At 49.5% G+C, this 24,746-nt stretch overlaps 1 protein-coding gene across 2 annotated transcripts in view; it reads right to left on the minus strand.

The window, feature by feature from the left end:
* Positions 1-24,746, minus strand: part of NPTN (neuroplastin) — a 47,127-nt gene that overhangs the window by 20,453 nt on the left and 1,928 nt on the right. The window contains exons 1-2 of one of the 2 annotated variants that reach the window (XM_030955115.1): positions 6,787-7,405; positions 1,789-1,957 (exon numbers count right to left, since the gene is read on the minus strand). In XM_030955115.1, coding sequence (XP_030810975.1) covers positions 1,789-1,957; positions 6,787-7,396 — 779 coding nt within the window. In that variant the 5' untranslated portion in view covers positions 7,397-7,405. Of the gene's footprint in view, positions 1-1,788; positions 1,958-6,786; positions 7,406-24,746 lie in introns of those variants that run through there. The other variant, XM_030955114.1, reaches the window with a different exon arrangement.

Genomic DNA, 24,746 nt, shown 5'->3' on the forward strand with positions numbered 1-24,746 from the left:
AGGGAAGCAGAGCCCCCAAAGCTCAGGCCCAGGGCTGAACACTGCACTGAGGGAGGGTCAGGAAGGAATTATGGAAGGAAATGAAACTCTGTTTTTAATTGCAAAATTACCCAGGTAATTCAAAGTGAGCTAAAAGGGAAAAATGAAAGGACAAATCATTAATCAGGATCAAGCCCAACTTCCAAAATACTGTGGATAAGAGGCTGCTTTGCTAAGGCCATGGAAACCTGAACATCCCCTAATCAGCATAATTACAATTAAATATCCCCTAATATACCCTAATCCTGTGTCAGTGAAGCAGGGAGAAAAGGGCCCCTCTAGAGACAGAAAACAGTTGAGACCAAGTTGCCAGCAGGGGTTAAAATGTCTCTGAAGAGCTCTTCAGCTTGGCTTAAGGTGGAACTGGAAGTTGGATTTGCTGTGCATCAAGGGGGAAAATGGATGGAAAGAAAAACCAGGGCAAGAAAATCACAGAGGGAACAGACTCTGAGGGGATCACTGAGGGAGCTGCACGGGATCCCACCAGCTCCAGCCAAGGGCTGGGATCACCCCACAACAACCAAATCATGAGCAAACAACCCCAGCAACACCTCAGGAACAACATCCCTGCCCATTCCCATTTCTCATTCCAGCTGGGATTTTGGGCTCTGGAAGGATGTGCAGCAACAGACCCACCCATGAACCCTGGAGAAGAGCTCTGAACTGACAGTTCTACTGAATCACCACTGTGAGAACACCGGGTGTGCCCTTGTTCCCTGGCTCAGCCCAGGCCACCCACACCTAGGAACGCCTCAGGAACACCATCCCTGCCCATTCCCATTTCCCATTCCAGCTGGGGTTTTGGGCTCTGGGAGGATGTGCAGCAACAGACCCATCCATGAGCCCTGGAGAAGAGCTCTGAACTGGCTGAGCCACCACTGTGGGACCACCTGGAGTGCCTTGCTCCCCAGGCTCACCCCAGGCCACCCACACCTCAGGAACACCATCCCCAGCCCATTCTCATCTCATTCCAGCTGGGATTTTGGGCTCTGGAAGGATGTGCAGCAACAAACCCACCCATGAGCCCCGGAGAAGAGCTGTGAACTGACAGATTTTGACTGAGCCACCACTGTGGGAACACCGGGTGTGCCCTTCTCCCCTGGCTTATCCCAGGCACCCACACCTCAGGAACACCATCCCTAGCCCTCCCCAGGGCACGAACATCATCCCATCCCTCCCTGCTCTTCCCAGGGCAGCAACAACATCCCTGCCTATTCCCATTTCCCATTCCAGCTGTGATTTTGGGCTCTGGAAGGATGTGCAGCAACAGATCCATCCATGAGCCCTGGAGAAGAGCTGTGAACTGACAGAGTCTGACTGAGCCACCACTGTGGGACCACGAGGAGTGCCCTTGTCCTCTGGCTCAGCCCAGGCCACCCACACCTCAGGAACACCATCCCCAGCCCATTCTCATGTAATTCCAGCTGGGATTTTGGGCTCCAGAATGATGTGCAACAACAAACCCACCCATGAGCCCTGGAGAAGAGCTGTGAACTGACAGTTTTACTTCAGCCACCACTGTGGGACCACCAGGAGTGCCCTTGTCCTCTGGCTCAGCCCAGGCCACCCACACCTCAGGAACACCATCCCCATTCTCATCTCATTCCAGCTGGGATTTTGGGCTCTGGAAGGATGTGCAGCAACACACCCACCCATGAACCCAGGAGAAGAGCTCTGAACTGCCAGGGTCTGACTGAGCCACCACTGTGGGACCATGAGGAATGCCCCTGTTCCCAGCCCAGCACCCACCTGTACTCAGTGGTGTTGGAGGCTTTCCTGGTGCCCGGGATCTCCTCTCCGTTCTTCACCCAGTAGCTGGCGGCCAGGGGGCTGGGGCTGCTGGTCAGGTTGCACTGCAGCGTGACGGCCACGCCGGCCACGTGCAGCACCACGTCCTCGCTGGCGTTGATCCGCGGCTCTGCAAGGCAGGGACAGTGCTCAGAGCCAGCCCTGGGGACAGTGCCAGCTACTCTATGTGGCACAGGGGGCGGGAGGGGAGGGCACCACACGGGGGATGGCACTGCGGGACACACGGAGGAAGCACGACCAAACCAAAGAGCTCGGAGCTGGCGCGGCAGCGCCCCGGGGCCGCGCTGCTGGGGAGAGACAGGAGGGGTTAACGGTTTGTTGGGAATCCCCACACTGCAGGTGACACCAGGGACCCCTGACACACTCTGTGCTTCCCACACCAACTCCTGGGGCTGCACGTGAGGCCGCAGTTACTCCTCCAGAAGTTTCTTGCTGGCTGGCACTTGGTTCTTATCACTCTTCCACCTTATCGTTCCCTGAAAGGTGCCTGTGCTCAGCTGGGGCTGGTCTCTCTCTCCAGGCAGCACTGACACAACCAGAGCACACAGCCTCAAGCTGCACCAAGGGAAATTGAGGTTGGATATCAGGAAAAAGTTTTTTACAGAGAGGGTGATAAAGTTCTGGAATGGTGGAGTCCCCATCCCTGGGTGTGTCTAACAAAGCCTGGATGTGGCACCCGGTGTTGATGCTGGGCTGGACTTGATGGTCTTGAAGGCGTCTTCCAATCTAGTGATTCTGTCAATTCTGTGGATTCTTCTCCTTGAGGTTTCAAACAAACCCATTTTTTATATAAACAGCACTCAAATTTAGGCTTCTCAGAAATATTTTGCAGATTCCCTGCCCAAAGGCTGCTGTGGCCCCAGGTGCAGCCAGGAGATTCCACAAGGCACAACTTCCCTGGTGTGTGGCAGTGGGGAAGGCAGGAGGCTGAGGGAGAGCAGCCCCCAGAACCTGCCAGTGAAATGCAAGGATACACAGCAGGCTAAAATCAGACTGCAACTTGTGTCTGAAGTAACCCTGAGCACAAACATTCATAAAGAACAAAAATAGCCCCAGTGCATGAGCAGAGCCCAGGAGTTCTGCTGGCTGCTTTGGGGCTGTTCCACTCCACAGCCTCACCTGGCAACACCAAATTCCCATTCTTTAGGGCAAAGCCTTTCAGAAGTGCTACAATCAATGAGGGCACTGCGCTGCTGTTTGAGAACCACGCTGCCTCCAGCCCCTGCAGGTGCTGCTGCTCTCCAGCACACGCAGCTGCCTCCTTCTCAGTCACAGAAATTGCTTCCCAACCTTGGCAAAAAGACCTTTCTGCTGCAGGGCCTGTGCCTCACCTCGGGGCTGAAGCATTCTGTGAAAAACCACCTCACACAGGATGGCAGGCTTTAAAAATGTCACAATTCTTGCCGTTAGTCTTCCAAGAAAAAGAGGTTTTTAGGGTCAGCTTGGCCTGCAGGCCAGCCCAGAGGCTCTGTGGGTGGAAATGCTGCTGTGTGTGCCCTGCCTGGGATGAATTCCTGGCAGATTCCAGAGGTGCAGCTCCAGCTGCTCCTTCCTCCCTCCCCTCTGGCTGCAGGAGGCTGAGGAAGGAGCAGCAGCAAACATCTCCCTGATTTCTGCAAGTCATCCAAGGAGTTTGGATCCTGGAAACTCTGCCATGCCTTGTGGCGACAGCTTGGGATATAAATTTATGATCCCTGGAGCCTCTGGAATGCAGGTTATGAAACACAAGGAGAGAACAGAAAATCCCAATTTTGTGTCAGAACCATCCCAGCTTTCCGCACAAGGAAGGAACATCCCTGAATCCCATGGCATCTTTCATGTTTGGATTTTTAATCTAATCCTTAGATTACTGCCCAGGAAGGAAAAATGCTCATCCTCATAACCTGCAGCATTCCAGTCCTGGATAACCTTCTTGGAAATCCAGCTCTCTCAATCATTCTTTAACTGCAGAAACACTGCAGTTGCTGTTTGTGTGATTAAATTTTCACTCTGTTTCGGCCTCGTTTCTCCCACACTGGGTATTTTATCCTTTCAAGGATTGTTTGGGCCCAAAATTGTTGTGTTATTCTCATATCATGTACCATTCCTGGCCCGCCCTGTGTGCTTTTCCACCCCCAAAAAGCTCATCTGCATTCCCACAAAAACACTGACAGAGCTCTGGGAATATTTTTGGAGTGTGTCTGAAATAGTAACTCAGTGACTGACCTGCAACCTTTTCAGTTTTAGTTTAGCAGAACTGAAGGCAGCTGTAAGTCTCATTTCCAGCTTCACCTGCATTTATGTTACTTTGATTTGGTTATTAAAAAAGCAAATTGATGGATCAGCCTCCTGATTTAATTGCAGGAGACAAACTGCAACTGGAATACTGGGACAGCAGCACCAAAGGAGGATGCTCACCTAGAAGATCACTTTTTACACATCACTTCAAGCGCCCATTTTATGTAAGCTCAGCTTTTACAGTTAAAACCCAAGCAAAGCAACTAAAAAAAAAAACCACCCAGCAAGTGAAATTCTGGTTGCAAATCCAGAAGGAGGTGGAAGGCAGATGGTGGTTCCTGGGTGCTAGATTTGCAGAAGCAAGCTGATCTCTGCAGAGGCCAGGACGGAGCCTGTGCTCTGTGGGGCTTTGGTGTCACAGCAGGGCAGCAGCCACCACCAGCAGCTGGAAACTCCAACTCCGCTGAGCCACACAATTCCCATTTCCAACACAAACTGAATGGAGCAGCTGAGGCCATCTGGGCAGGCTGAGGGAAGGGGCTCCACTTGCAGGGACACCTTGGGAACCTCGTCCCTGTTTTCCTCCTCTTCCTCCAGCAGGCTCAGGCAGGAGCTGATGTCCATGGGCTCATCCTCCCAGCAGGAGCTGTCCCAGCACACAGGGGAAGGCACTCAGGGGTTTGATCCATATTGTCCCACACAGCAGAGCCCCAGAGCAGTGTGATCCCACACAAGGCACTCAGGAGGCAGCTCCCACCCAGCAGCAGCTGCAACAACCTGGGAGGGGAGGAGAGGCTGAAGTGCAGTCCCTGCAGCAGCTCAGGGGCCTGAGGGAGGGAAGCCCCTGCCCACAGGGACACAGCTGTGCTCCCAAAGGCTGGCTCTGCACACCAGCAGGATTGTGTCCCCCTGAGCTGCTCTGGAGTGTGGCACTCACATTCTCTGAACATGATCCCTTCACCCAAAGTTTTTCTGCTGAAAGGCAGAGAGAGGCCTCAGAGAAAAAGGAAAACCATTCTTATCTCATTTACTTCTCCTGTGCTGTGCTCATGTGCAATGTGTTTGGAGATTGTTTATCACAGGTGATTGTTCCATTGGGTTCTGCTGTGAGCTGCTTTCACTCTTTGGCCAATCAGGGCCAAGCTGTGACAGGGCTCTTTCCAGAGTCACCAGTTTTCATTTTATCTTTTTAGCATTCTGTCTGTATCCTTTCTGTATTCTTTAATATAATATAGTATCGTGAAGTAATAAATTTGCCTTCTGATAAGATGGGATCCTCCTCATCACTCCTTCCTCCGCTGGTGGATCTGTATTTACAATGCTGGAGCCCTGGGGCTCTCTCCAGCACACAGCCCTCCCTAGCAGACACATTTCCAGGATCATTCCAGGATGGCAGAGCTGCTGCTGGAGGCCATGCAAGCATTCCAGCCCTTTGGGAGCCCAAAGGACACGGGAGGGGCGAGGGGAGGGCTGGGGCTGAGCAGCTCCAGCTCAGGGAGCCGGTGTCACTGCAGTCACCCCACAGCACAGGGTCACCAGCCATCTCTCCACGTGCACCAAGGCTGTTTCCATTCCCAGAGGGAAGCTCTCTGATCCAGCAGTGCCCACGGCAGCACCAGGCTTCGGGGACAGCTTTGGGGGGGATTTTTCAAGGTACCCAAATAAAAAAATCAAGATCCAAATAGAGTTTTGTACCCAGTAGGGCATTAAAGGGTTATTTGTGCACAGAGCACAGGAGCAAGACCACACTTTTGCTCTGCTCTTCTGTCAGCTGAGGGCACTGAGAAACCACCCAAAACAAGCTCTCCTGTACCTGCACACTGCAGATTTAACTCCCTCCACCTGAAACTCAGCAGCCATTTCCATAGGCAAATGCAAGTTTTACATCTGGCCCTAAATTCTTCTCTACAGAATCTGACCATATGAACTCCCAAAAAAAGCAGAGTGAAGGCAGGGAAGCCTTGCCACAAGCAAGAACAAAAAGCAATTCTGGGCCAAGCACAGGCTGCGCTCCCAGAGCTCTGCTGCTGCCAGGAGCTGCACCCTGGATGGAGTCACTGAGCTCAAAGCTGGGTTCAGCACTGGGCAGGATGTTCCCCCTGCTCCCACAGGCTGGATTAGGAATGGCTGCACCTCCTCAGTGCTGCTGCATCAGAGAACTCTTTAGGAACATGCTGCTGGCCAGGAAGGAAAAGAAACACCACAACTTCATGGAAAAATCCAGACATGAAAGGTCACGTGGAACTGAAAGGGAAGGATTTATCCAGAAGCAGATATGTAACCAAAACCAGGTGAGGAGGCATTCCCAGAAATTCCAAGAGAACGGAAGAAATCAAAATAAAACAGTTAGAGTTGGGAAAAGAACATGGAAATCAAAGAGAAAGGCACTGGTGGAGGAGCCAGGGAAGGCTGGAAACCTCCTACAAGACTAAAGGGAGGAGGGAACAAACACAAATCCGACAGCGGGCTGGTTTCACACGGAAGCTCTAGCACACATCCCGAGGTTTTCCCAAGTGCTCTGTCCTAAGGAGAAGAGACACGGGTGGCACACGGGGTCAGCACTACAGGCCAGGAGGAGGAGGAGGAGGAGGAGGAGGAGGAGGAGGAAGAGCCCGCGCGTCGGGAGGACAGGACAGGGTGTGGCAGAGGGTGGGGACACGGGGGCGGGGTCACCAGACTGCCTCTAGACACTACAGTGCCACTACTGGGGGCCGGACTCACTCTGCAGGACGCTTATAGTAGCCTGGGCTCGAATCCACGTAATGGAGGGATTTTGCCTCAAGTCATTCCTCCTGGGATCGTTGCTGGCCCTGCACTCGTAAGTCCCAGAGTCTTCCAAGGTAAGGCGGGTTACTCTCAGCACACTCACCCCATTGGCCCCGTAGGCAGTGTTAATGGTGACACGGCGCTTCCGAGCGCCATCCCACAGCTGTTTGAAAGCCTCTGCCCGGTTGACTTCCGCATACCACCACTGGATCTCTGGAGTGGGGTTCCCAACCACATCACAGTACAGTTCAAAGGCGTCCCCCGTGAGCTTAGTTTCTGACATGGGCGACTTGACAAACCCGGCTGCAGGGAGGGGCAGCAGAAACGCAGTGACAGAGCGGCAGAAAACAACAGAGCTCACACACAACACAGCAGCGGGGCAGAAAACACAGTTAGAGACATGGCATCGGCAGTGACACGGCTGGGGGACACCCAGGGCACCTCGGGGACACCCAGGGCATGGGCAGTGACACACCCGGGGCACTGGCAGTGACACGGCTTGGGGACTACCCAGGGCATCGGCAGTGACACAGCTGGGAGACATCCATGGCATTGGCAATGACATACCCAGGGCACCACCAGTGACACAGCCTGGGGACACCCAGGGCACTGGCAGTGACACACCCACGGTATCGGCAGTGGCACAGCTTGGGGACACCCACAGCTTGGGGACACCCACGGTGGCATGGAGACACCCATGGCACCGGCAGTGACACACCCACAGCACTGCCAGTGACACAGCTTGGGGACATCCATGGCACCAGCAGTGACACACTCATAGCATTGGCAGTGACATGGCTTGGGGACACCCAGGGCACCAGTAGTGACACAGCTTGGGGACACCCAGGGTGGCTTGGGGACACCCAGGGCACCAGTAGTGACACAGCTTGGGGACACCCAGGGTGGCTTGGGGACACCCCGGGCATTGGCAGTGACACGGCTTGGGGACACCCATGGAAATGGCAGTGCCATGGCTTGGGGACACCCATGGTACTGGCAGTGACACAGCCTGGGGACACCCACAGCACTGGCAGTGACACAGCCTGGGGACACCCACAGCACTGGCAGTGGCCAAGGCTGCAGGGCAGGAATTCCCGATATCCCTGCTCCTCCCTTCCCCGGCAGCAGCCCCTGGCACCCTCCCCGAGGGATTTCCAGGCCTTTTCCAGCCCTGGGCAGCTCGGGATGTGCCAGGGTTCAGGGTCCCTGCTCAGGGATCGGCTCCCTCAGGAGGTTTCTTTACCTGACCCACCCACGGGGCCACCAGGGGTAAAATCCCAAACCCGTGCCAGCTGTGAGCTCTGCTCTCACCTCCTCTCCCATCTATTTAGGACTTCCAGGGCAGGGAATTCCCCAAGATACGAGTGACCTATTTTCCTGATCAGCCCAGCTCTGGGAAAAAGGGAATTTCAGCAGAATGAACACTCACAGGCCAGAAGGTTGTTTTGTTAGGAACCCACAAAGGGCCCTCAGCAGTTCCCCCCAGGTGTGGAGAGGGCTGACATCCCTGCTCAGGCCACAGTTATAGGATATTCTGGATATCCTAAATCCTCCGTACTTACCCCAGAGCCCCGCTGGGAGCACACACACACACACATTAAATTGCCCTTCAATCCTATTGCCAAAGATATTTAGGAGAAGAGCAGTGCCTCAACACCACGCCCTTCCCCCAGGCCCCTCCTAAAACTGCAGGATTAGGACACAGCTGGCCAGACAGATTATGCAGCAAAACCCATCCTGGTGCTCTGCTGGGGCAGGGGACATCGGCAGCGTGGGGAGGGACAGTGTCACACCAGGAAAACTCAGAGCCTGTCATCCCTGTCCTTGGATTGTGCCATCCTTGGCCTGGCATTCCTGGCTTGGTTTAGGATGAGAGGCAAATCAATGAGGTTTGAAAATGGAAATGGGGACTTGGAGCACTCTTAAACAGCATTTAATGAGTGACCAGTGACCACAGCCACAGCCCCCTAAAGGCCACAGCCCTCAGCGACCAACAACCACAAACCCCAATAATGAACAGCCACAACCCCCAATCACCAGCACTCCCTGACCCTAAATGACCAGTACTGACTCCAATAACCAGTGCTCCCTAATCCTAAATGACCAGCTCTCCCTCACCCCAATGACCAGCATTCCCTGACCCCAATGACCAGTGCTCCCTGACCCTAAATGAGCAGCACTGACCCCAATGACAAGCACTCCCTGACCCCAATGACCAGTGCTCCCTGACCCTAAATGACCAGCACTGACTCTAATGACCAGCACTCCCTGACCCCAATGACCAGCAATGACCCCAATGACCAGCACTGACCCCAATGACCAGTGCCCCCTAATCCTAAATGACCAGCACTGACCCCAATGACCAGTGCTCCCTGACCCCAATGACCAGCACTTCTTGACCCCAATGACCAGCACTTCTTGACCCCAATGACCAGCACTCCCTGACCCCAATGACCAGCACTCCCTGACCCCAATGACCAGCACTCCCTGACCCCAATGACCAGCAATGACCCCAATGACCAGTGCCCCCTAATCCTAAATGACCAGCACTGACCCCAATAACCAGTGCTCCCTAATCCTAAATGACCAGCTCTCCCTCACCCCAATGACCAGCACTCCCTAATCCTAAATGACCAGCACTGACCCCAATGACCAGTGCCCCCTAATCCTAAATGACCAGCTCTCCCTCACCCCAATAACCAGCATTCCCTGGGATGCCAAACAGCCTCCATACATAAATTAACAAATATTTCAATTACCAGGGGCAGTTGTGGGTTAATATTTTGCATTTCCAGCCACTCACAAACAGCAGCAGTGAGTGAGGTGATGCCACCAGAGGGCCACTGCTCATGGGGACACCCAGCCAGGAGCTGCACAAGGAGCTGGGGTCTGCCAGCACCGAGCAGGAATGCTTAAAAAAACCCCAAAAAATGGGGAAAAGGTGAATTATTCCCAAGGCTGCAGCACAGGGCGGTGGGAAGGGAAGTGCTGCTGCCTTTGGGCCCTGCCAGTGGATTCCAGGCTGTCCCAGCACAGAGCGAGTGACACTGGGCAGGTCCCGGTGACGTGGGAGCTGCCAGAGCCCGGCCTTGCCTTTCTTGGGCCTGCCCCACAGCTCAGCTCCTGCTCCAGTGACGGCAGCACAACAAAATCCCAAACCCAGAGAGAGCCACGAGAGCAGGGCTGCCTCAAGGGACTGAGCTCGGTTTAACCCCAGAGATCTGGGACTGAGCTCGGTTTAACCCCAGAGATCTGGGACTGCTCTTTTTAACCCCAAAGATTTGGGACCATGCTCTGCTTAACCCCAAAGATTTGGGACTCTGCTCTGCTTAACCCCAAAGATTTGGGACCATGCTCTGTTTAACTCCAAAGATTTGGGACTGTGCTCTGCTTAACCCCAAAGATTTGGGACCATGCTCTGCTTAACCCCAAAGATTTGGGACCGTGCTCTGCTTAACCCCAAAGATTTGGGACTCTGCTCTGCTTAACCCCAAAGATTTGGGACTCTGCTCTGCTTAACCCCAAAGATTTGGGACCATGCTCTGTTTAACTCCAAAGATTTGGGACCGTGCTCTGCTTAACCCCAAAGATTTGGGACCGTGCTCTGCTTAACCCCAAAGATTTGGGACTCTGCTCTGCTTAACCCCAAAGATTTGGGACCATGCTCTGCTTAACCCCAAAGATTTGGGACTCTGCTCTGCTTAACCCCAAAGATTTGGGACCATGCTCTGTTTAACTCCAAAGATTTGGGACCGTGCTCTGCTTAACCCCAGAGATTTGGGACTGTGCTTGGTTTAATCCCAGTGATTTGGGATTGTGCTCGGTTTAATCCCAGTGATTTGGGATTGTGCCCTGCTTGACCTCAAAGATTTGGGACCGTGCTCTGTTTAACCCCAAAGATTTGGGACTGTGCCTGGTTTAACCCCAGAGATCTGGGACTAAACTCGATTTGAGGACTAACACAGTCCTCAAAGATTTGGGACTCTGCTCGATTTAACCCCAAAGATTTGGGACTAAATTTGATTTAACCCCAAAGATTTGGGACTAAATTTGATTTAACCCCAAATATTTGGGACTGTGCTCTGCTTAACCCCAGAGATTTGGGACTAACCTAAAACCCCTTCTGGAAGTGGTTTATTTATTCAGGATTTGATCTCATGCCCCAGTTGTGTGGATGGAGATGAGGAGAGATTGATGCCCTAAAACCAGGGAAACTTTTCAGTCTCCAAACAGATTTCCAGGGGCTCCCCTCATTTCCAAACTCTGCCTTAACATTTGTGTTGGGGAAAGAAAATTAAATCCCCAACTGAGAACAAACAGGATTTTCAGGGCTCCTGTAAAACCTGCCAGGGTGAGAATACACAAAGCAGTCCCTGAACTTCAGAAATTATTGTTTAATAATTAAAATATCCTTTTGGAACTCAAATTTCATCAAGGTGCAAAGGAATTAAGGAGAATGGCCCTGGAGGAGCAGAGCAGGGAGAATTTTCATCTCCCCAGGTTAAGTCTGGTGTAAAAAAGGGTTTAAAAAATAAAAATGCTTTGCCTTAAAAGCCAAGTTGAGGAAAAATGTTAAGCCAGGCTCAAAGACAGCAAAAACCAGGTTTAAGACACACAAAGAATGGACAAATTAGGATCAAAATGAAGGAAAAAATAAAAGGATTTCCAAGGAAGTTTTCAATCCCAACCAACACAACTGTAACCAAGGAACCCCAAAAAGCAGGATAATGCTCCCACCCCATCCTGAGGCTGCTGCTCAAGGTGAACTAAATCAATTATATCAATTAAATCCCACTGAAATCACAGCACAAAGCACAGTTCCAAGCTCAGAACTGAGAGTCTACATGGCTAAAATGCAAAAATAAACCTGATTTTCAGTCTGGAGCCACAATAAATAAAGTGTAACTGCTGTGGGACTGAATGATTTCAAGCCTGGCTGTCTTTACAGCAAAAACCTGCCTGAAAAACCTCTCAGCACATCAAAAATTTGTATTTCACTGCTCTCAGGCATTCAGGAGAGTTCTGGAGGGTTTATTTCCCTTAATTATGCAGTCTGATTTTTAAAATTCTTCAAATAAATGAACAAAATTGCAAGTGGAGAAGGCAAGAACTGCTCAGCTCTGCTGTGCCCTCACCTGAGCTGATTTCTGCTTTACTCCCACATGGACAACTTGATGGGAATATCTCAGAAAATCCAGGCAGGAGCTGCCCCCTCAGCTGGGCTGTCTTAATGAGGTGCCCTGGCTAATTAACACCTTCTCCTTCTCTTAATTAAGTGCCAAAGAGTTCTGAGGGTGGGGAAATCTCACTTTGGCAGAGTGATGCTGGAAAAAAACCACCCTGATGAATGATTTGTTCCTTGCCAGGGCACTGAAAATCTTGGAAATGAGTTAAACACACAAACAGTGACAGCTGGAAGAGGTGAAACACTCTGATGTTCAGGGACAGGCACAAGGATGAGCTCCATAAATCAGGAATTTAGGATGGAAAGGATTCCTGAACAGGGATCAGTTCTATAAATCAGGAATTAAGGATGGAAAGGATTCCTGAACAGGGACAGGACCCAGGCCTGGGGATAAATCCCAGGAAAGCACTGCAGCATCCTGCCTGTCCACACCCATTTTCCTTAGGATCGATGCTCTCCCATTCTGTTCTCACCAGGAAGCACAAAATGAGAAATTTGGCATAAATCCCATTAATTTTTGCCAGCTTTAAGCCAGGCTTGAGGCGCCCAGGTGAGCCCAGAGCTATCCCTGGATTTAATTTCTGGATTTCATTCCTGCCCTCTCATCCTGCAGCTTCCCAGAGCTGGGAGAGAGGAGAACCCAGCCCAGAGAGCATCATCTAAAATGCAGGAGCTGTGCCAGGGCACGGGGCTCCTTCCACAGGCAGGACACCTGAGGATTCAACCCACGGGACTGGGATTAAACATTCCCTGCATCCAGCCCAGCATCCCTCATTTCCCTGCACAGGAGATTTGTGGGCACATTCCAAAAAACTCATCCTGAAGGGAATGGTTTGGGTGTGGCCATCCTGGGAATGTGCCCGAGGGGGAATTCCTGGCACAGATGGGCACAGAGGATGAATCAGGAATTTAGGCTGGAAAGGATCCCTTAGCAGGGATGAACTCCATAAATCAGGAATTTAGGCTGGAAAGGATTCCTGAATGGGGAAAGGACACAAGGATCTCTGTTCCTGGGGATAAATCTGAAATTTAGGCTGGAAAAGATTACTGAACAGGGAAAGGACACAGGGATCAGTTCTATATATCAGGAATTTAGGCTGGAGAGGATTCCTGAATAGGAAAAGGACACAGGGATCAGTTTCTAAGGATAAATCAGGAATTTAGGCTGGAAAGGATCCCTTAGCAGGGATGAGCTCCATAAATCAGGAATTTAGGATGGAAAGGATTCTTGAACAGGGATCAGTTCCATAAATCAGGAATTTAGGCTGGAAAGGATTCCTGAACAGGGACAGGACACAGGGATCAGTTCCTGGGGATAAATCAGAGATTTAGTATGGAAATGATTCCTGAATAGGGATCAGTTCTATAAATCAGGAATTTAGGATGGAAAGGATTCCTGAATGGAGACAGGACACAGGGATCAGTTCCTGGGGATAAATCAGGAATTTAGGATGGAAATGATTGTGGAAGGTCCTCTGGCCCCACAAACCCCTCAGATCAGCCTGAGACCCTCCCACCCTGCTCCCCACCAGACACTTTTATCCAAGTTTCACTGGAATAAAACCAGGGATGCTTCCCTCCACACTTTGGAAACACAACTGGTATTTTATGGCCGCTTTTATGGTGCAAAACCTGATCTGAGCAGCCCCAATTCCCTGAGGAAACACATCCAAGCACAGCCCTGGGAGGAAAAGCCCCACTTCTCCAGCTCCAGGGAATTCCCTTCCCCCAAATCCCCTCCTGGCTGGGCTCAGGACACAATTCCAGGGATTCTAGGTGACAACCCACCTGAAGGGTGCAGGTGACAACTGAGACAAGGCTGAGATATCCCATGGGAATAACAACCAGGACAGGGTTTATAAACTGTGGCTCCATGACCAGTGTCACCTGGAGAGCAGGAATGGAGATTGTCCCCAGTTTTTGGCCAAGAAGAACAAAGCCCAGGCAGTTGCCTGGTCCCACTGGGAAGAATCACCAGGACAGGGTTTATAACCTGTGGCTCCATAACCAGTGTCACCTTCTGGAGAGCAGAAAACTAGATATTTCCTGGTTTTTAGCTGGCAAGAACAGAGCCCTGGCAGTTCCCTGGCTCCACAAGGCAGCCCAGCCCATGAGGGAGCTCAGCCAGACCCCTGGGACAGCTGGGATGTCACTTGTGTCCCCCCAGGGGAGCCCTGAGTCCCTCCACAGCTCCTGCTCCACCATGCAAGCCCCAGCTCCAATTTCCAGCTCCTTCCCTCCCCAGCTCTGCTGTTGAAACCCATCTGCTCCCAAGTCTTTGGTGTGAACTACAGAATTCCAGGGCTCTGCACCTTGGGAATTTAAAGGATGCAGTTTATGGAAGTGTTTCTGTCTTTTTGGGCCACGCTGAGTGCAAAACCATTTTTGTCTTACTGGAGACTTGATATCAAATATTCACTTCAGCAGGAAGCATGGAAAATATCTGATTTAGCTAAAACTCTTGGATCAGCACTCTGGAATAAATAATAGATGGATAAAGATGGAGCAACTCTAACTAACCTGTGAACCCAGGTCCACAGCAAGTCCAGTGCCTCAAACAGCACTTTTTTCCCACATTTCAATGGAAATATTAAGAAATATCAGTGCAGAAGTGCTGGAGTGCTCACAGGAGATACCAATTGTGTTTCCTGCCTGCCACTTCCCTCATGTGCCACAAAAAAAGCCAAGAATTTCCCCAGGGAATCCCACAATTTACAAAACCCCTCTGAAACCATGGCTGGCAAAGCATTCCAGGGAAATGGCAGCTTCCAGCATCCCTGTGTGATGCCGTGGAAAATGCAGCTTGGAAGCTGGGCTGAATCCCTCCCAGGGAGATTTCCTTCCATGGGCAATGTGTCCCTCTTCTCCCAGAGGTTTTCCCAAGGGTTAAACCCCCTCATGCCCAGCAAAGGCAGGAATTGTTCTCTGCTCTCTCCCCATTCTTTTCCCAGAGGTTTTCCCAAGGGTTAAACCCTCTCATGCTCAGCAAAGGCAGGAATTGCTCTCTGCTCTCTCCCCATTCTTTTCCCAGAGGTTTTCCCAAGGGTTAAACCCCCTCATGCCCAGCAAAGGCAGGAATTGCTCTCTGCTCTCTCCCCATTCTTTTCCCAGAGGTTTTCCCAAGGGTTAAACCCCCTCATGCCCAGCAAAGGCAGGAATTGCTCTCTGCTCTCTCCCCATCCCTGGCAGGGAAGGATCCCCCAAGCCAGCAGCTCTGCTCTCATCCCTTCTGAAGGGAATACAGGAATTTGAGTGCTGCAGCTGAGGAATGGACAAGAATCCCTCCAAAGCAGGAAGGCTCCTGGGAAGTGCCCAAAAAAATCCCTGTTAACAACTAAAAACCATTCCCTGGAAAGCAGTGGGAAGGGATTCAGCTGCAGCACAGGAAGCACAGGCTGAGCAGGCAGCAATTTCAATTTGTCTGCAGCAGCTGAAGAGCTCAAAAAAATTTAAAACAGCATTAAATTTCTGTCTCAAAGCCACTGAAAACACCTCAAAGGTTGGTAATAAAAATGATTTTGTGTCAGATCAGCACTGTGAAATCCTCAGCCTGGTTCTCTAATGGCGTGGTGCAAGGGTTTTAAATAACCAACGGTTTTCAGCTCTCCCCCTTCTCCCCTGACCTTTCCTGATCCAACAAATGTGTTTGACAGGAGACTGATCCCATTTCTCTCCAGCAAAGCTGCTTTCCCCCCTTTTATTCACTCTGCAGGAGCAGGAGCTGCTCCACATCCTCATGAGAGAGGGAAAGGACATTTTCATGCAGCGACCTTTCACAAGAAATGCCCTTTGCTGAATTGGGGATTATGTAACAGAGGCTGAGGAGAAGCTGCTCAGCCACAAAAATAATTCCTCAGCGAGCACAGGGAATGGCAGCAGCACAGGGGATAACACTGCCAGCACGTTCTGCAGCCTCAACCAGAGGTTCAGCTGCCTGATGTGTGAAATCCTGGCCCTGCTGCTGGCCATGGGGCTAGAGATGCTTTAATTATCCCAAGCTGAGGCTGTCCAGAGTGGGAAAGAATTGCTGCCCCTGCTTAGTGCATCCAGGAGAACGCTGCAATTCCAGGCACAGGGAAGAGGAAAGCAGGAGGAGATGGATTAAAAAGCAGCAGAGATGGCACACTTTGTGCAGCAGATTTCCTCTGCTGTGCACATTGAGCTCCCGCTTAAAAATTGTATTTTTAGGGGTATTTTTCCCCAAGCAATTTTTTGAGCTCTTCAGCTTCAGCTGCTGCAGACAAATTGAAATTGCTGCCTGCTCAGCCTGTGCTTCCTGTGCTGCAGCTGAATCCCTTCCCACTGCTTTCCAGGGAATGGTTTTTAGTTGTTAACAGGGATTTTTTTGGGCACTTCCCAGGAGCCTTCCTGCTTTGGAGGGATTCTTGTCCATTCCTCAGCTGCAGCACTCAAATTCCTGTATTCCCTTCAGAAGGGATGAGAGCAGAGCTGCTGGCTTGGGGGATCCTTCCCTGCCAGGGATGGGGAGAGAGCAGAGAGCAATTCCTGCCTTTGCTGGGCATGAGGGGGTTTAACCCTTGGGAAAACCTCTGGGAAAAGAATGGGGGAGAGAGACAGACAATTCCTGCCTTTGCTGGGCATGAGGGGTTTAACCCTTGGGAAAACCTCTGGGAGAGGGATGGGGAGAGAGCAGAGAGCAATTCCTGCCTTTGCTGGGCATGAGGGGGTTTAACCCTTGGGAAAACCTCTGGGAAAAGAATGGGGAGAGAGCAGAGAACAATTCCTGCCTTTGCTGAGTGTGAGGGGGTTTAACCCTTGGGAAAACCTCTGGGAGAAGAGGGACACATTGCCCATGGAAGGAAATCTCCCTGGGAGGGATTCAGCCCAGCTTCCAAGCTGCATTCTCCACGGCATCATACAGGGATGCTGGAAGCTGCCATTTCCCTGGAATGCTTTGCCAGCCATGGTTTCAGAGGGGTTTTGTAAATTGTGTTATTGCCTGGGGAAGTTCTTGGCTTTTTTGTGGCACATGAGGGAAGTGGCAGGCAGGAAATACAATTTCCCATTTCTCCCCAAAGCCCTGGGAGCTGGGATGAGGATGGGATCCAGCAGAGCTCAGCTCCTCCCTGTCCCTGAGGAGGTTTGATCTCCACAGCCCTACTGACACTGCTGAGATTATGGGGCCACAAATATCCTGTGCAGGGCAGCTCCTCCTGCACCCCATTCCTGAGCTGGAATTCCACTCCAGCAGGATTAGTGCATCCTAATCCCCAGCAGGAATCACCTCCCTGGGCTGGTCACTCACACCTCACATAATTCCTGTGCTAAAGGGCAAAAAAAAAAAAAAACCCAAAAATGCCAATTTGTGGTTATTTTGATGAGCTTGAGGGTGAACCCCACAGCTCTTCCCAGAGCAGCTCGCAGAGCTTTCCCAACAAAAGCAAAATCCAATTAAAAGCCAAGCAGATTTGGGCTCTTCAAAGAGCCAGAAAAAAAAAAACACTGAGAGAAGCTTTCTTTGCTCAGTGTAAATTAAAAAAATTAATATCACCACCATGGTACCAACAATAATTGTGTTTAATCACGCTGCAGGGATTTGTTGGTGTCTGAGAGGAACAGAAATGGTGACCTCAACAAAATCTCATTTCAGCCACATCCCTTAAGCTGAGTAAAAAGGTTCTGCTTGTGGTTTATATCCAAGGTTCTGGTTTACAGTCCAGAATTCTGCTCTCTACCCAAGAATTCTGCTTCATACCCCAGAATTCTGCTTTATACCCCAGAACTCTGCTTTATACCCCAGAACTCTGCTTTATACCCCAGAACTCTGCTTTATACCCCAGAACTCTGCTTTATACCCCAGAACTCTGCTTTATACCCCAGAACTCTGCTTTATACCCAAGAATTCTGCTCTCTACCCAAGAATTCTGCTCTCTACCCAAGAATTCTGCTCTATACCCAAGAATTCTGCTCTATATCCAAGAATTCTGCTCTCTACCCCAGAATTCTGCTTTACATCCCAGAGTTCTGCTTTACATCCCAGAGTTCTGCTTTACATCCCAGAGTTCTGCTCTGTACTCAAGAATTCTGCTTTATACCCCAGAATTCTGCTTTATACCCCAGAATTCTGCTTTATATCCCAGAATTCTGCTTCATACCCAAGAATACTGCTCTCTACCCCAGAATTCTGCTTTATATCCAACAACTCTGCTTTATATCCCAGAATTCTGCTTTATATCCAAGAACTCTGCTTTATATCCCAGAATTCTGCTTCATACCCAAGAATTCTGCTCTCTACCCCAGAATTCTGCTTTACATCCCAGAATTCTGCTTTACATCCCAGAGTTCTGCTTTACATCCCAGAGTTCTGCTTTACATCCCAGAACTCTGCTCTGTACTCAAGAATTCTGCTTTATACCCCAGAATTCTGCTTTATACCCAAGAACTCTGCTCTACTCAAAAATTCTGCTTTATACCCCAGAATTCTGCTTTATATCCAACAACTCTGCTTTATATCCCAGAATTCTGCTTTATATCCAAGAACTCTGCTTTATATCCCAGAATTCTGCTTCATACCCAAGAATTCTGCTCTCTACCCAAGAATTCTGCTTTATATCCCAGAATTCTGCTTTATACCCCAGAATTCTGCTTTATATCCAACAACTCTGCTTTATACCCAAGAATTCTGCTCTCTACCCAAGAATTCTGCTTTATACCCCAGAATTCTGCTCTGTACCCAGTGCTACAAGCTGCCCCTCACAGGGTCCCTCACGCTCCCCAACCACACTCAGCTGTGCGGCAATTTTACAGCAGCTTTAAAAGATTTTTTTTCCCCTCAAAATACCTGAATAAAGCCCAGCAAAAGCACGGGAGGATTTATCCCAGCGATAAACTGATCCAAGTGTGACAGGAATGGCACAGCACGGGGGGATTTTCTGCCAGCCCCCAGGAATTTGCTGCTGAGGCTTTTCCTGAATCAAAGGAAAAGCCACCCAAGCAAATGCAGGTTGCCACAAAGCACCCAAAAATCCTGATTTAGCAGCTCCCCATCTCTGAGATGTTTCACTTGGCAAAAGGATGACAACAGGGTCGTGTTTGGGAAATTTTTTGGGAATTCTAAACCCATTTTGTCAGGCCCCAAAGCAGGAGAGCACCAGGGCAGTGCCCTGCTGTGGTTTTGGCTCCATTCTCCCACTAATTCCCTTCCTGCAAACCAAACCCCACTTTTTTTTTTTTTTTTCTTTTTTAGCTTTTTCTTTTTTTTATTTTTTTTCCCTTTACTCCATATGGCTCAAGATTGGGGTCACCAAATCACTACTAAAAATAGGAGCTTTGGGAGCCTGAGACCCCAAAGAGGCAGCTCAGAGCCTGGGGTGAGAACAGCTTTAATTTGTTGCTTTTTTATCTGACAGGGTTTTCAGCACTTTGCTGCAGGTTTTGAACTGCTCAGCAAAGCGCTGAAAACCCTGTCAGATAAAAAATGCAACAAAATAAAAGCTGAAGGAAACCATCAATACAATATTCCAGCCCCTTATCAGCTTCAGCACCCTCAAAACTGGGGGAGAAATGGGAATTGTCCTGGCTCTGTTTTGGTTTTGGAAGCAAAAAAAAGCCAATGATAGTGGGAATAAAAAATCTAATTAAAATAAATTAAAATATTGAATTACCCTCGTGCCTGACAGGGAACAGAAAAGCTCTCCCAGTACCCAGGGGTTACAGCATCACTCCCAACCCTGCTGCATCAAGAATTGGCAGGAATGGGATAAAACTGAAATATTCCCAAAAAGATAAAAGTCAGAGGTGACACTGAAAGGGAGCACCCAGAGGTGACAGTGATCCTACAGCATTATAGAATGGCTGCCATAGAAAATAATTTAGTTTCTAGGCTAGAGGGAATAAATGCACCAAATATCCCATTTCTTACAGCAAAGTGAAGCCCAAAGAGTGGCACACTGATTATTTTTCACTCAGAGCTCTCCAAGCACAACTCCAAAGTCCCAACGCCACCTGTATTTGGAATTTCTGTGCCCAGCCCTGAAGGCACACTGAGATTTTCCCTTTATAAAGGGATTTTTTACCTTTATTGGACCTTAAATAACCCCACCTGTTTCTGATCACACAGCACAGAAGAACAGCCTTGCATTTCTTTGTTTCCCAGCAGGGAAATGCAGCAGAGCAGGCAGGGCCCAGCTTCCCAATTCCCATAAAACCAAGCAAGAGCCATCAGGGGATCCCAAAGTGCAGGTTCTGAGTCACAACCCTGAGATGTTTGGGTGCTCTGGGATTTGGGGAACACTTCCCAAAGATTTGTTTCCCAGCCCCTTGAAGTGCTCAGCTCCCAGTTTCTGTGGCAGTAGGAGAGGAGGGAGCTGCAGAGCTCCTCTGGCCAAATCCAATCCAAATGAGCTCTCCAATAATGAACTTCCAGTTTATTCCTTGGAATCCTGAAGTGATTCCAGATCCTGAAGTGGAAACCCAGCTGGTTGGTCAGTGCAAACTGCCCATTTTGAGCTAAAACATTCTTATTCTGCTCAATCCAGCAGGCTGGAATGATAAATATTCATAGCTATTTCTTTTCTCCATGCCATTTATTCCTTGGATGCCCCAAAAGGGGAGCCAGGCTGGGAGAGCTGGGGTGCTCACCTGGAGCAGAGGAGGTTTTGGGGCTCCTGCCAGGGCCTGAAGGGGCTCCAGGAGAGCTGGAGAGGGATTGGGGACAAGGGATGGAGGGACAGCACACAGGGAATGGCTAAAAAGTGAAACAGAGCAGGTTTAGGTTAAATACTGGGAGAAACTCTCCCCTGTGAGGGTGGTGAGGCTGTGGGATGGAAATCCTGATTCTGGGATCCCCTGATGGCTCTTCCTTGGTTTTATGGGAATTGGGAAGCTGGGCCCTGCCTGCTCTGCTGCATTTTCCTGCTGGGAAGCACAGAAATCCAAGCCTGTTCTTTTCTGAGGTGTGATCCATCCCCTCAGAAACAGGTGAGGTTTATTTAAGGAAGTGTCCCAGGCCAGGTTGGACAGGCCAGGAGCAGCCTGGGCCAGTGGAAGGTGTCCCTGCCCATGGATGAGTTTAAGGTCCCTCCCAACCCAAACCATCCTGGGAGTTGTGAATCAGCTGCTTGCAAGCATGAAATTCCCTGGGAAGGCTGCTCCAGGTGCACTCCATGCATCAGAAACCCTGAAGTGCTCACTGAAGGGTCACACACAGGGCTTTGCTGCTGCTTGAACACACACAGCGATGCCTCGGGTTTGGCTTTTGTGTGTTCACATTCTGTGCTGCTTTAGTGTGTGGGTCTGGTGAGCTGAGTTAGGGGATGGTGAGCTCTGTGCACAGAGCAGGGAGACAAAACAATTCCTGCTCTACCTGGGAACCAAGGACAAATGATCCAAATCTCAGGCCCAAGAGCAGAAACAACATCCCTGATCCTGCCCTGATCCCATGGGGAGCTGCAGTCCCTGATCCCATGGGGAGCTGCAATCCCTGATCCTGCCCTGGACCAGGACCCCACAGAGAGCTGCAATCTTTGACTGAAGACAGAAAACAAGAAATCTGGGACCTCATGGGCTGGAGCAGTAACTGGACAATTCCAATATGCAAATGGACCAAAACTCATACAAGTGAGAGACCCCATGACCAGCTGTCCATTTTTGTGACCAATTTGGGTGCGGCCCTGGCTGGGCTCTTGTGCTGCCCAAGGTGGACCCATTGAGGTCTCCTAATAAATCCCTATTTTATTCTTGAGCTCTGTCTAGTCTCTGTTCTAGCTCAGCCTTCACAAGGCATCATATTTGGTCAGAGCAGACCAAAACCAAACCTTTATTTTAGGCATTTCCTAATCCTCTGAGCGTCCAGCAGCTCCCTAACACCCCATCACCTGCACAGATTCCACAGGCCAACAGACAGAGCAGCTGACCCGTGATTCAGAGCTGCTTTTGAACCCCTCCAGCACCATTTGATTCCCTCTGAGCAGCTCCAAACCACAGCAATTCAAACCCCATTTGCAGCCTGAACCCGAGGCAGGCTCTGCTGAAGCACCACAAAGCTTTTCCTAACAAAAAAAAAAAAAAAAAATCACCCCCGGAGTGCTCAGCCAAGCTGGTGCACGCTCAGGTTTAAAATTGCTCCGAGCATCTGTTTTGTGCAAACTCCTGCTGTCCGCCCTCACGGAATTATTGCAAATTCTTGCAGGCTGCTGGGAGCTCTCTGCACTGCCAAGAGCCTTCCCTGGGCACTTCCACCCATCCCCTCAGCACTCCCAAGATCTTCTCTGTCATTTTTCCCAAACTCCTGCAATTCCATGCGCTCCCAGCTGCTTTTCCAGCTGAAGTTTTGGGTTGGAGTGCATTTTTTCCAGGCTCTGATATTCCCTTTCCTCTTGTTTTCCTATTCTATCAACACAAATGCTGGGAAGTGGTTTTTTTTTTAATATAAATAAAGTCTTATTTTACATTTCCAAACCAATGGAAGAGCCACAAGATTCCTGTGAGTACCTCTAAAATGTAATAGCTACACCAGTCACTGCTGTGGATTTTAAAACTATAGGAATTAGAGCAAAAAAACCTTTTTTTTTTCTTGTTTATTCAAACCAGAACAGGACATTTTGATCTATTTTTTCTCTAGAAAAAATGTTTCATAGTGCAAATCTCCAACACCAAAAGCAGCACCAGGCATCAAACAAATGTTTAACCTGGAGTGAGAATAAATTGCCATGAAAATAAAATTATGGATTATTATTATTATTATTTGAATGCTTGGCTATTGGATTTGATAGAGCTTTGTCATGTTTTAACAGCCAAGCTCTGTCCTTCAGGTTTACAGAAGCCAGGATTTGTATTTTGGAATTAAATGGGGAAAAAATCACTGTGTTTATTCCTAAATACTCCTGTTTTGAGGAGTTTGAACACACAAAGCCCATCCTCAAACACCCAAAGGATCAGACTGTGGAATCCCAGAGCAGCCAGCCCATAATTCCAGCCCTCAGAAAGAAGAATTCTGCTTGGAAACTTTGAAAAAATGGCAAAAAGGGCTTGAGGTAAGGTAGACCCAAGCTGTGAGGGCTCCTTGTGCTTTGCTGCACCTCCTGCTTTAATCAAAACCAAACTTTAGAGGAACTGGAATTGTCCTGATTACAGAAAACCACCCCAAAAAATAAAATCTCACCATCGGAGCCAAGTGCAGCACGTGTGTGAATTTCAGGAGCTGCAATAATGACCAAAATGAAAATAAAATAATGAAATAAAATCCATGATGGGCCCTGAGGGTGACAAAGCCATGTGGGGCTGGGCTGGGGACATAAAGCAGCAGAAACAGGGGAGATCCTGCCTGGAGGAGGAGGAGGAGGAGGAGGGAGAGAAGCACTGGTGGGGAGGAGAAGAAGAGAACTTTGAATGTTCTCCTCTCACTGCTCAGCCCACACTCAGGCTCCAAAAATGCTCACATTTATCTGGGCACCAGGAAAAGGCACAGCAGAGCTCAGGTGCTGAGGAATGAAAGAAGTTCGGTGGGCACCAACAAGGATAAAAGCAAAGTTTTTTCACTGGCTCCTTCAAGAAGAAATTCATTTTCAGAATTCTGATTAGCTTAGCTAATTTTCCTGATTTTATGGTCACTTTTATTATGCTGGTTTCTGCCAACAGAAAATCCATATTCTGGTTTTAGCCAGCTGGTTCCTCCTCCATCCATGCAGAGGATGAACTAAACAAGCACCACCTGAATTTATTTGGGTTTCTTTTCCCTCATGCCCAGCTTAGAACAACCCAAGCAATTTTAGGGTGAAGGATTCTCTGCACTTTAGGGCAGAACTTGCCAGTTTGCTCTCACTCCAATTCCTGTGCTGGTGAGCTAAAAATCCACTGCAGATTTCCCAGATTGGGGCAGCCCAAGCAGCAATTTCAGAGACTAAAATAACCTTTAAATCCCAGCCACTCTGGGGTGGAATTATCACTGCACTGAAGCCCTTGGTTTTCCAGCTCCTTGTCTGGAAATAAAGATATTTTAAAGGTAAAACAATGGTGGAAAAATCGCGTTTTCCTTCCCTCCATGCTTGGAAGCATTAAAGTGATTTTCCAACTTAAAAAGTGCAGGTTACACACAAATCTTCCTGACTGGCTTTTTCCAGCTCTTCCTCCTCATCCTTCCCCATTTCCATCAGAACTCTGCTCTGGATGTAAGCCATGAGCAGAAACTGATCATTTTCCCAGCAAAATATTCAGGAAAAGTTCAATTCCTGCCACATTTCCCTGAGATCTTAAGGTGCTGATGCAAGAGCTTTCAAAATAAAGCCACCCTCAAAAATAAAACCCTCAAAATAAAAACGTCTCAAAAATAAAACCTTTTAAAATAAAACCTTCATCCTAGTTTTAGCAAGATTAAATCCATAGGTCAGCCTGACTCCAAATATTCCGGGTTGCATTAAAATCTGGAAAAAACTACTGGGAATTCAGCAGTGATCTCCTGTCAGTGTTGGAAAAAAAAGCTTTTTTATCCCACCAACACTCAGCATTCCAGCGGGGATTTTCTGCTCCAGGTGAGTTCCAACAGGTCCGTGGCCATTCCTTCAGCACCCTGACTCGGACTATTCACCTTTCATCACTCGGATGGTTCCACATCAATAAAAGATAACAAATTCCTGCCCCTTCCCAGCACACACCCATAGGTGAGAAGCTGTTTCTGAAGGAGATCTCAAGGAATATGCACAATTCAGGAAACGGCTGGACCTGTTCTCCACCCACAGAGGAATTGTTCTGTTTCAGGAAGCTCCCCACGGGC

This window comes from Camarhynchus parvulus, chromosome 10 (assembly GCF_901933205.1).
Source record: "Camarhynchus parvulus chromosome 10, STF_HiC, whole genome shotgun sequence".
NCBI classification, from domain to species: domain Eukaryota; kingdom Metazoa; phylum Chordata; class Aves; order Passeriformes; family Thraupidae; genus Camarhynchus; species Camarhynchus parvulus.